Source organism: Lathyrus oleraceus, chromosome 4 (genome assembly GCF_024323335.1).
Source record: "Lathyrus oleraceus cultivar Zhongwan6 chromosome 4, CAAS_Psat_ZW6_1.0, whole genome shotgun sequence".
Taxonomy (NCBI): Eukaryota; Viridiplantae; Streptophyta; class Magnoliopsida; order Fabales; family Fabaceae; genus Lathyrus; species Lathyrus oleraceus.
Window position 1 is genome coordinate 477,720,121 of NC_066582.1, and position 12,558 is coordinate 477,732,678.

The window sequence follows — 12,558 nt, forward strand, 5'->3', positions numbered from 1 at the left end:
AATAACCTAATACCATAATAAGTAATATCTGCCGAAACACCTATACCCAGGGAAGTCGAAGATAATGTAGATCAAAATGGCCCTGAGGTAATAATGGTGCATAAAAACTAAGATGATGGCCAAATAGTTAGGAATGTCCAACAAAACAATTTTTTTTGGGGTAGAACAATATAACTAATTTGGTCAAACCGATTTTGGCCCATAATGGCCTCAATATCGATCTACATAGGCCAAATTTTGTCTTTGTATTATCTGATTATGTATTACAAACTGAATTACCAAGGGGTTGGAAAATTCTTAAGTTCATTAAGTTTGTAGGGGATACTAATGAATCTACTGTCGAACATGTAGCAAGGTATCAGTCTAAGGCAGGAAACATGTCCAATAATGAGAATTTGAAGATGAAATTCTTCATGAATTCCTTTACTAAAGATGCTTTTACATAGTCTACCATCTTACCCCCCACGTTTCATAGGTAGTTGGAACCAACTGGAAAGAATATTCCATGAACAATTTTACATGGGCCAGTCCAATATTATCCTCAAAGAGTTAGCTAGTGTGAGGCGAAAGTTAGTTGAATCAATAGACGACTACCATAACAGGTTTAGGATAATGAAGGCAAGGTGTTTCACACAAGTGTTTGAACTTTAATTAGTCGAATTAGTCGTAGGGGTATGGACTATTCCATTAGGAAGAAGTTAGACATACAATATTTAACATACATGGCCTAACTAGTTAACAAACGGTATAAGTGGCACTTTTATTTTATTTTTTATTTTTATTTTTATTTTAATTTATTTATTCACCATACCATCGTTCTTATTAGCCCCCCGTAAAAAGTAGGATTTCACTGAAATTCCCGAATCACGAAGAAGACGACCAACAGAAAAGACGAACGACTTAGCACGAAGACGAAGAACGGCATTGGAACACGAAGACGAAGAATGAGGATGGAGGATGAAAACTAAGCACGAAGGCGCAATTGAAGCTTCCAATATCTAAGGTAAGTTTTTTCAAACTCTCTTTCTGTAGTATATGTAATATCGAACGTAGAACATTAAAATTTGTTTCGAACTCCTTTCGCAGAACATGCAACTGCTTAATGTTATTTTTCACCATGGAGGTGAATTTGTAAGGGTCAATGAGAAAGATATATTATACATAGGTGGTGTGCATAATATATTTTCTATGCAACATATTGGGAAATGGACAATGTTTAAAATTCATAAGTTGGTGAAGGGGTGGGGTTGTAAAGAAGGAAGTTATAAGGCTTGGATGAAAATTCTTGAAGTAAATGAATTTTTTTTCCAGCTAAGTAAGGATGATGATGCATACGATTTTGTTGTATATACTTGTGCAACTCAAGTTGATGGTGATGTTTATCTGGAACATGATGTGAATGACATAGAACTGAAAGTAAAGTCACCTAAGTTCATTATTGAGATGATAAATATGGAAGGATTTGATGACAAGGGTGTTGAAGGCTTTGATGATAGTGAGGATGAGAGAACTACTACTATTACATATGGATTTGATGGAATTGATGTTAATCTACCCATAAATAAGTGCACCATAGTCGTAGGATTTTTATATAGTTCCAACAAGAAAATTGAAGATGATGAACATGTTGGTGATGAACTTGAATACTCAAATCTAGATAAATTTGATGAAGATAAATGGCCTAAGTTTGAAAAGTTTAGGAAAAATAAGCTCAATAGGGACTACAAGTTTAAGTGGGGTATGGAATTTAATTTTCTTGCCGATTTTAGAGATGCAATTCGTGAGTGGTCAATATTAAATGGTAGGGAAATTACCTTTATGAAAAATGAGAGTTATAAGGTAAAGGTAGAATGCAAGGATAAATGTGGTTTTTTAGTTATATGCACTAAAGTGGGCCATAAGTATACTTATTCTATAAAGACATTGGTGGATACTCATACATGTGTTAGAGTTTTAAATAATAGATATGTAAACTCAAAGTGAGTGACCAAGGCAATAGTGAAGAAAATGCAAACTTCTGAGAGAGTGAGAATTTGTGATATTATGCAAGATATGAGACAAAATTACTCTATGGGAATTACTGTTTCTAGAGCATGGAAGACAAAGTTGATTATAAAGAAGGTTATTGAAGGAGATGCTGATAAGAAATATGCAAATTTATGGAGGTATATTGTTGAGTTAACAAGGGTTAATATTGGGAATGTTGTTAAGATCAATATTGACATGTCAAGCCCATTAATACAACCAAGGTTGGGAGCATTATACTTTTGTTTTGATGGTTGTAAGAAGGGTTTCATAAATGGATGTAGACCATTTATTGGAGTTGTTGGCTTCCATTTGAAGACAAAATATGGTGGAAAACTTCTAATTTTTGTGGGTAGGGACCAATGACCAATATTTCCCATTGACTTTGGGTATTGTTGAAAGTGAAATAAAGGAAAGTTAGAGGTGGTTTTTACAGTTAATAATGGAAGATGTTAGGCAGTATAGAATATATGTCTTCATTTCAGATCAACAAAACGTATGTAGTTAAGCAAAGTTTATTTCTTCATGTTTACAATTCATTTCATTGAATATGTTGAATTTGTTTGTTTTTTACATGGATTGGTGGCTATTTTTGAAGAAATGTTTGAAAGAATTTAGCATATGTTATGTCTTTGGAGGTCGCACATTTATAAGGGATTTGACGATGGGAGCTGCCAAGGCAACTTATTATCAAGGTTGGTTGCAAAAGATGAATGAACTAAAATAAGTGGATGTCAAGGATTCAAATTGGCTAATGGTAGTTACTACTAAATGTTGGTGTAAGCATGCATTTAGCTTTTACCCTAAATGTGATGTGTTAATGAATAATATTATTGAGTCATTTAATGCCATAACTTTAGTTGTTAGGGACAAGCCTATATTAACCATTTGTGAGTGAATTAGAAAGTACCTTATGAATAGGTTAGAAACATATGCCATCAAACCCGAGAAGCGGAAACATAGAGTTATGTCAATGCCTAGGAAGATGCTAGATAATGATGCATTTATGAGTGTTCATTAGACACTAACTTGGTATATTGCTGAATAATTCTAGGTTACACATTCATTTAACACACGAGGAATTATTATTAACATTACCAAAAGATCATGTAGCTGTAATTTATGGGAATTTGTTTGTATTCCTTGTAGGCATATTGTTGCTGCATTGAGTTATTCAAGACAAAATTAGACCCTATGTTATGGTTTTTTTTGTGAGTCCTATAAATGGCTAGGACATGCAACCTAAATGTTAGGATTAGGGAATATGGTGAGGATGGTGCTAGGAGAAGAAAACCTGATATGTCTTATAAATGTATCAAATGTGATAAATTTGGTCACAATGCATTATCATGCAAGAGCACTACTCAAAATACAAATGACTTGGAAATAAAGGTAACTGATACTCATAATCTAATTATGTACATGATGTGTCATTTATGTACTACTCATAATCTGTCAACTTTTTGTTTTGTTTTAGAGGAAACCCAAAGGAGGCCAAATTAATGTAAGACCAAGTCAAGATGATGCATAACTAGGCCACAATGTTGCAGAACCAGGTCAAGATGATGCAGAACCAGGTCAAACTAATGTGAGTCAGGTTGAAGTTGAACCAAGTCTCATTGATGCAAGTCAAGTTGAACCAAGTCTCATTGATGCAAGTCAAGTTGAACCAACTCGGAATTTGTTTGATTATATACCTGATGAAGTTATGGCTATAATACATGACATTAACACATATGCTAGAACAAATAAGGGTAAAGCTAAGGTGCAGAAAGTTGTTGTTAAGATGAGAAAAAGGGCAAGTGAAAGATTGACGCTCAAATGGTTTTAAAAACCAATTATAAGTCCCGGTTCAAATTCTGACCAACCTATGGATTTGATAGAGAACGAGGCAGGTACTTTGACACAAGAAAAATTGATTCCCAAAAGTTAAAGAAATTTTGTAACAAGAAGTCAAATAAGCCTTCTAAGTAGTTTTATGTTTAGAATTAATGATGTCCAATTGTAATTTTCTGTTTTGAATCAGCTCATGCATTATGCACTTTGTGTGCCATATTGTAATGACTTATGCCCTTTATGTGCCAATTTGTAATAAATTATGCACTTTATATGCTTTTATTACCAATACCAAATATTTCACTTTAACTCAAATTTGGAATGAACAAAAAATCAAATATTTAATTACTAAACTTGCAATTTCATACATCAAATATTACATGAACGGTTAAAACAAAATCCTTAATTGAAGAATACTCAATTAGTGCAACCATTAAACTACATATTACATTAACTTGTAGACAATGGAAAACATAATCCAAAACATCATAAGTGTAGTCATTAAACTATTACTTTTGTTCTTCTCAATTTGAAACTTCTTCTTTGTCTTTTTATGCTTCTTTGAACTGACTTTTACCCCATACTCCTTGCCAAATTCCTGCCAAAAATTTCTCAAATAAGCCATTATCATATCATAATTATTGCAACTTGTTTGGATCTTTTGATTTTCACTCCTACCCGAAACTGACCATGCCCAATTTCATCATCATAGACAAATATGTCACAACTTTCAACACTCTACCCCCAAAAAACAAAAGTTACAGACAAAATCGGACCAGAAAAAAATGAATACAAGAAACTAAAACTATATTACCCCAACATTTCAACATCTTTTGAATTCTTTATTGGGGATTTCAATTGTGTTTGCGACCCACATCTTCATTGCTTGATCACATTCACATCTGGATAAATTCGAATTCGAACCACTTGAAACGACAACCAATGATGTTTTGCGTCCACCCATTTTTTTCAAAGGATCGATGAAGAAGATGATGGTGGAAGACAAGATGAAATATGTGTAACGAAAACGATAATGAGAAAACTAAAACAAAGACGACGATGTTTTAGGGTTTCTGAGAAAATGAGCATGAAAACAATGGAAGTGAATATGGAAATCGATGACTTGCAACTTTACATACATGTCATAATAAATATAATTAAAAAAAATGGCACATAGACCATCCAAATACAACCACATCAGATTAAAATAGTCATCGAATGGGCCATACACACGAAATCTATACATTATAAGGAGGAATTTAGAAAAGAATCTTACAAGGGATAAATTGAAAGTCACTAATATTACAAGGGTGACATATATTTAATTCAAAAAAAATATATCACATCATAGATTAGGATAGAGACCAAAACAAATATATTTTGAAATATTAAGGATGAAATCTAAATTCGTTTTTAAAGAGTTTTTTAAAGTTCAGCCATATGAAAGGGAAAACAATACTATTAACCAAAATGTTTAGTCTTTTTTTTTTCTATAGTAGATAATACATTTATTTTTCTATAATAAAAAAATATATTTATTTTTATTTTTCAACATATACAAATGAGTGAAACTGTTTTTTTCTCGTAATATTGTACTACACTAATTTATAAATTATTAAAATATAAATTAAATTAAACAAGTTATAGTAATTTAAAATCGTAGTTTAACAATATCAAATTATCATATAGATAAATCAAATCAAATAACTTATTTCAATTAATCAATTAAATTTATACTAATTAGACGGATCTCTTTCTCTTCTATTTCTAATATTTTCTTTTGCACTAATAAATACTAAATTTCCTCTATTTCTCTCGTAATTCTCTTTTCTTACATATTTTTGTCTTGTTATTTTCTCCTATACCCATCCCTATACATTCCATTCAACTTGTTTTAAAATATTCAAAAATATTGAAGCATATAAACTTTTGTTTCACTTGAATAGAAGGTTCATTTAGTTTAAGGCAATTCCAGAAGATAACCCTTTTCGTCTTTTCCTTAAGTCGTTCACTAGCAGTTGAATGCAGAGCTACATTCTCTAGTATTTCGATTGATGGAGGAAGCTCTAGTAGTGTTTGAAGCTCTCTGCAATGATGCAAGTCTAGATGTCTCAGCTTTGTAAGATTCTTTAGGCTTTTAGGCAAGCTCTTACTATGAGTGTATCCTACACCAAAACCTTCTACCAATCAGTGCACTAATCACTCTTAGGACTATTCTAACTTTAGTTCTCTCCGGCATTTTTTTTTAAAAAAATTATTCTTTTTTAATTTGTCATTGATAAAATTTAAGGTAATATTAATTATATTTTTGTCAAAATTATCTCTAAATAATTATTATATAAAAAAAAAGTAAAATAAATGTAATAAACTATTAAGAGTATTATAGATAAAATAAAAATTATTATTTAAAAAGTAAAAATTATAATTAAAAAGGATAGAAGGGAATAGTGAAAAAGAAATAGAAGAGAGAGAAATACAAAAGTAAATTTTTCAGCATGCTCATCTTAGAAACTGAAATAGCGACTTAAGAAACTAAATCCCCAAACAAAACTTTTTAATGAGTTTAACTTTGAATCCACACAAACAATTCCTTAAGGATAAATTATTCAAACAAGAGAAAAACATTCCTTGGTGAATTTATAGTAACACCCTTTTCCAAAATACAAACAATCTCATTTAAACATAATGACTTTCTCAAAACACTACGACTAAATTAAAATGAGAGAAATTATTAAATATTTGAGAGAGAGAGAGGGATATGGATAGTGGGAGAAAGATATATATATATATATATATATATATATATATATATATATATATATATATATATATATATATATAATATATATATATATATATATATATATATATATATTATATATATATATATATATATATATATATATATATATATATATATATATATATATATAATATATATATATATATATATATATATATATATATATATATATATATATAATATATATTATATATATATATATATATATATATATATTATAATATTATATATATATATATAGAGAGAGAGAGAGAGAGAGAGAGAGAGGAGAGAGAGAGAGAGAGAGAGAGAGGAGAGAGAGAGAGAGAGAGAGAGAGAGAGAGAGAGAGAGAGAGAGAGAGAGAGAGAGAGAGAGAGAGAGAGAGAGAGAGAGAGAGAGAGAGAGAGAGAGAGAGAGAGAGAGAGAGAGAGAGAGAGAGAGAGAGAGAGAGAGAGAGAGAGAGAGAGAGAGAGAGCGAGAGAGAGAGAGAGAGAGAGAGAGAGAGAGAGAGAGAGAGAGAGAGGAGAGAGAGAGAGAGAGAGAGAGAGAGAGAGAGCTCACATATCAGATATGAAAATGTGAAGGGAGAGACCTCTATTCATAGGTTAGAGGTTGGTGCAAGAAAGAAAATGTCCATGGGCCAAAATAAATGTTCCAATCGATTGGCTTCTAAGTCCACTCGATTGGAAGCCTCAAATAATTGACTACAAACCCTCAAAAAAGAAAGAATGGACATAAAGATGTTGATCTTCATTAAGACATTATCACAATCTATTATGGACAGTGTTTGCATTGACCCAATCAATTGGGTAAATGTTCCAATCGTTTGGATAGTTCAAAAAAAATTCCAAAGCATTATGACAGTTCCTAACTCAAATGGTTATGCTCCAACATGATTTTTGATTATTTACTTTGAGAAATAAGGGCTTTTAAAATAGGTTTAAGTGTGTGTGATTTAGCCATACTACTTTACGAGAATTCCCTTGTGCTTTTACAAAACATAGTTCACTCAGACGCGACTGAGCGAGATTTCACGCTTTGAAACTTCAAGACTTTCCGAATAAACCAATCATATAATCATTTGGTTGAGTATTCTTGGAGATGTAGCTTAAGATAACTTCACGTTGAATGTCACCATCAAAGAATGTTTGCAGTGTTCATCAAACCCTTATTCGTTTGTTTGCATCTTTGGTCGTTTGTCATACTTGTGTGACTTGACTCTTTAGGTTTCATCAAAGGTTCCACCAAGTTGTATCCAAGTTGTCATCCATCATGATTGTCTCTGGCTTTTATCACTTCTTTAAATAACCTGCAAAACATGATTCCACAACTCTTAAGAATTCTCATTGCTTCATTAAGATTACCATTAGAACTTCCAAACCTTTATCTATGTCTTTAGCTCTTAAAGTTCTGAAGATTGTAAAGACAAGAATGACAAAGATACATATTTATAACCATTGAAATCCAACAAATACTTAACGAGTCCAAAACTCAACTTATTAACAAAGTGATTCACAAACCGAAATAACCAAGTCCGATTCACAAAAACTACTTGAACCAGATTCAATGTTCGAGAGACTCGAATCACCCGTTGGAGACGACCAAACCAGTCCGCCGCGCAGCTCCGCTCGCCAGTGACCAGACTCACCTCCGCCACCGACTACCAAACTCGCATTCGTTACAGCTTACCGTAGCTCCGACACTCATCAGAATTTTACCGCAAACCGCCGCCAAAACACCTACCTACTATTTCGATGTCTTATGTGACCCTCCTAACTATTTTTTCTCCGACTTTCTGATTTCTAAAATCTCAAAATAAATTTTATTTCTTTTTATCACTTAAGATTTTAAGACATACTTCACAAAAATAAAATCTATTCCTTTTTCTATTTCTTCAATTCCACTCCATCTCTTACAAAGATATAAATTTTACAATTAAGAACAAGACAAAATGAGATGACACTGTACAAGTTAAATTGTATATACATATAAAAAACAAAGTTCTTTAAAATATTTTAGATACTAGTATCTATGTCAAAAGAGAAAAGAAAAGATAGAAGTTTTTCTCTAATATTCATTAGATGCCACCAATGTAATATCAAAGGAATTTAGGAATTATCACCAAAAAGGAAAGACAGAAGAGCCTTCATCATACACAAAGATACCTTGTGCGGCTGCAAACAAAGCTAGAAGGAGAAAGTATGACTTTTTTTTTGAATGGCAAAGGAGGACATGTTATTTTATTGATCACAATTTATTTATTTTTGATTAATTAATTTATCACAAAATACCAGTTACATTCATTTCCAAAACAACACAAAACGGCTGATATATTCATTCCTAAAGTATACACTCTGCTCCAACTTTGTTGTGACCGAATTCTTTCTTCTTGTGCTCATAGTAATCTTCAGCTATAAAATGGAAAGAGCTCTATAAGTAATTTTACAGATACCCTTTTCATTTTCATGGCATTTTCATCTTCTCAACAAATGTATCTCCCCATCGGGATTCTAATCATTGGAGTACCAGTAATTGCTTTTATATTTTTCTGTCTCACAATGTTAGGATGGTGCAAGATTACCAATCATGAATCAACTCTTCCTACAAGGGGCATAACTTTCGATGAGAAACTTTCTGCTTGCATGAGTTTAGAGTCACATTCAATCACATTCATGTACAAGGAAGGTGATGATGTTGCAGATGGCATAAACCAGACTGAATGTGTTATCTGTTTAACAGTCTTTCGAGAAGACGAAAGCGTTCGCAAGCTTCACACTTGCAAGCACATGTTTCATACAACTTGCATCGATAAATGGCTTAGTTCTTGTTCTGGCTGTCCGCTGTGTCGCTCGCAGATTGACCAAACAACTTTGCCAAATTGTGCAGTGGCAAATGAACAGATGATTGTGGACATTGTTGAGTCTAGAATTTGAGAATATCATGGTTCATTGCGCAACTGATTACTGACATAGCTAGCTTCTTTCCTAAACTGGAAATTTTTTCATTGTTCCTCATGTATGTTTCGAAGATTTAATTAAAACTTCCTATAATGAAGTCATTTATGATCGGTGTTTGTTTCTATTGGATCATAGAAATTGTGCCGTGGCAAATTAAAAATTTCTTTCAATTTATATTCAAGAGATTCAAAGTGTAACATTTATCTTTACTCTCTATAAATAAGATAGCTCCAAACCCGAAAACTACAATGTGACTAAAACATATCCTGACTTTATAGACAATCACTATTTTCATGCTTCTTTGAAACGCTAATCCAAATACTCGTGCATATATATCACATTTTTCTCAGGTTATCTAACCTAGCTTGTAGATCATCGTCTATTCCACCATCGTCGTTTCCGGTTGGTTCAGCCTGAGCAACCCTGTTCTTTGCCGCTGGTGCAGCCACTGAGGTTGATGCAGGTGTATTCAAAAGCTGCATGTTGAACAAAGAAATATGTTACATCATTATCCATTGTTTCTTGTTATGGCTTCTTCCCAAGCTAGGGGAACCATCTTTCACTTTAGGGTCTATTTGAATCGACTTATTTGAATTTATCTACTAACATAGCGTAAGCATAAACGCGTGTAAGAGTGTTTGAGATTTAAGTTTATAAAAACAACTTCTGATATATCTATAAACAGGTTTTAGCTTATTTTTTATAAGCTCTCCATGATAGCTTATGAAAACAGCTTATAAATTATATGAACAATTTTACTCATTTTATCTTTTGTTATAGAAATACCTAATACATAAGCCCTTATATGGTAAACACTTAATTAAATTGTTTATCCGAACAGGGTCTTAGTCTATTAATAACTTTTTTTCTTCTTCTTGTAATTAGAATGATTACAACTTACCTCAGAGTTGATATCGATTCCAATCTCATCAAGAACCTGATTCACAAGATCATCTGTCTCTTCCTCTTCTTCGTCACCTTCTAAAGCATCATCAATTGCATCTCCCATCACCTCAGAAACCAGTTCCATCTTCTCATTCTGCATTTCAAACTCTTGCATTATCTTCTGTAATGAAGGCATATTCATCTGCCTATTCATTTGACCCATCGCTTTAGTCACTCCTTTCATAGCTTCCCCCATCGCTTGAGTAGATTTCAGTGTCTACAATTGATCTCAAAAAGTCAGTTTTAAAAGCTATAATAAATCAATCAATCTAACCGATTACAGATTATAAATCATAAATCAAACAAGATTCTTGCAGTATGCATATGGAATTACCATAGTATGAATGATCATGACAATAGTAAATGCAATGAAGCACTGAAACAGACACAGATACCAGACACGACACTAACGCATTGACATTGGTAATAGTTTAAGAAATCGAGTTAATTGAATATAATCACGAGTCACTATCGGATACTGACACATGCTGGACACCTGACTAACACGCCTTCAAGTTCAATCATAAGTGTCGGTGCTACAAAGTATATATGCATCACAGTAGTACAAACATTAAAGACGTTATCTCATTCAACTTATCTGCTAACTTCCTAATAGTTCACTAAGCATGAAGAGATTGTCGGAAGTTAAGCGATGATGACCTACAAAGAAAACACAATGTTTTGCAAAACAAACCTGAATTCTCAAAGAAACACCCTGAAGTTGCGATTTTAGCTTGTAAAACTTTTCAATCTGATGACGAGTTCTGATAAGATCCTTGGCCATAACCCTCACAGCACCCTAACAAATTGAACCCAAACTCAGAAACTACTGAAACCAAACCAAACCAAATACATTATATACCTATTCAAACAGCACCACCCTACTACACTAAACCTACCATCTGTCCTTGTTTGGCACTCTTCTTAATATCTGCAATCAATTTCTTTTCTTGAGACTGCAAACCTTGTCTTTCCCTTTCAATTTCTCTAATAGACTTATCTAGCATCCTTTTATTTTCCCTCAAAAGCTCTGTTATCATCGCAAAAAAACGACCCATTAACGAAATAACCCAGTTTCTAATCAAAGACACAATTTTTACAAACTGGAACGCTAAATAAAAATCAACCCAGTATTAAATTATTGTTTTTTTTAGAATTCAATCAATATGAACAATCAGAACGAAAATTAGGCATTTGTTTAAAAGTGAAAATCGGAATATGAAAAGGAAAGGGGGGAGAATTACCAGCGGGAGTCTTTCTACTGCCGAACAGAAAACTCATATTGCCTCACAGTTTTTGATTTTCCCCTTCTTTCTGCACTGAAATTTCAATTTTGTTTGCAATAACTCTACGCTCCTTCTCACTCAATTTACTATTTTGGTTATGTTATTATCCTAGTCTTAAAATTAATCTAATATTTTAAGGGTTTATGGTAACTTTGGTATAGTTTTTATCGTTTCATTTTTAAATTTAGTTTTTCTATCTCTATTTTTTAAAAAGATTTTAGTCTTCATTTTAATTTAAGTCAAAATTTAATGACACGATATCTACACAAATTAATCACAAGTTTTTTTTAAATTGATGACTTATGTATCGGCAAATTTGTAAGGAACAATAGTGGAAAAACGGATTCCGTTTGTTCAACAATGTTGGTTTTACCCACATTTTAGTGTAGGACGGATCAAGGGTATATAGGCCTGCACCCTCTCATGTGTCCACTATGTTCCGCTCTATTTTTATGCGGATTTTTGCAGGCATGAAAAACATATTTTTTTTGTAGTTTTAAACTTAAAAAGTGTAGTGCATGCAACCCTATTCCACCCTGCCCTAACTTTTAGAGCATGACGGACTAAGATTTTAGGCCCATGTTCTCAACTATGCATGTCCCATTTTTGCAAACTTTAGCGGGGCCGACTTAAATGGGATGAGCATGCCCGTTTGCCACCCTAAATAAGGAGCACATAAGAGACGGCATATGTAACACCTTAAACCCCTAAACTTATTTAAAAAGA

At 32.6% G+C, this 12,558-nt stretch overlaps 1 protein-coding gene across 1 annotated transcript; it reads right to left on the bottom strand.

Moving 5' to 3' along the window:
- Nucleotides 1-9,739: 9,739 nt before the first annotated feature.
- LOC127076301 (vacuolar protein sorting-associated protein 2 homolog 1) lies at nt 9,740-11,957 on the bottom strand. Its single transcript, XM_051017917.1, has 5 exons — nt 11,791-11,957; nt 11,446-11,576; nt 11,241-11,345; nt 10,503-10,763; nt 9,740-10,077 (listed from the first exon to the last, which is right to left on the bottom strand). Exons 1-5 carry the CDS (start codon nt 11,825-11,827, stop codon nt 9,937-9,939), a joined length of 675 nt encoding a protein of 224 aa, XP_050873874.1. The 5' UTR covers nt 11,828-11,957; the 3' UTR covers nt 9,740-9,936.
- Nucleotides 11,958-12,558: the final 601 nt, after the last annotated feature.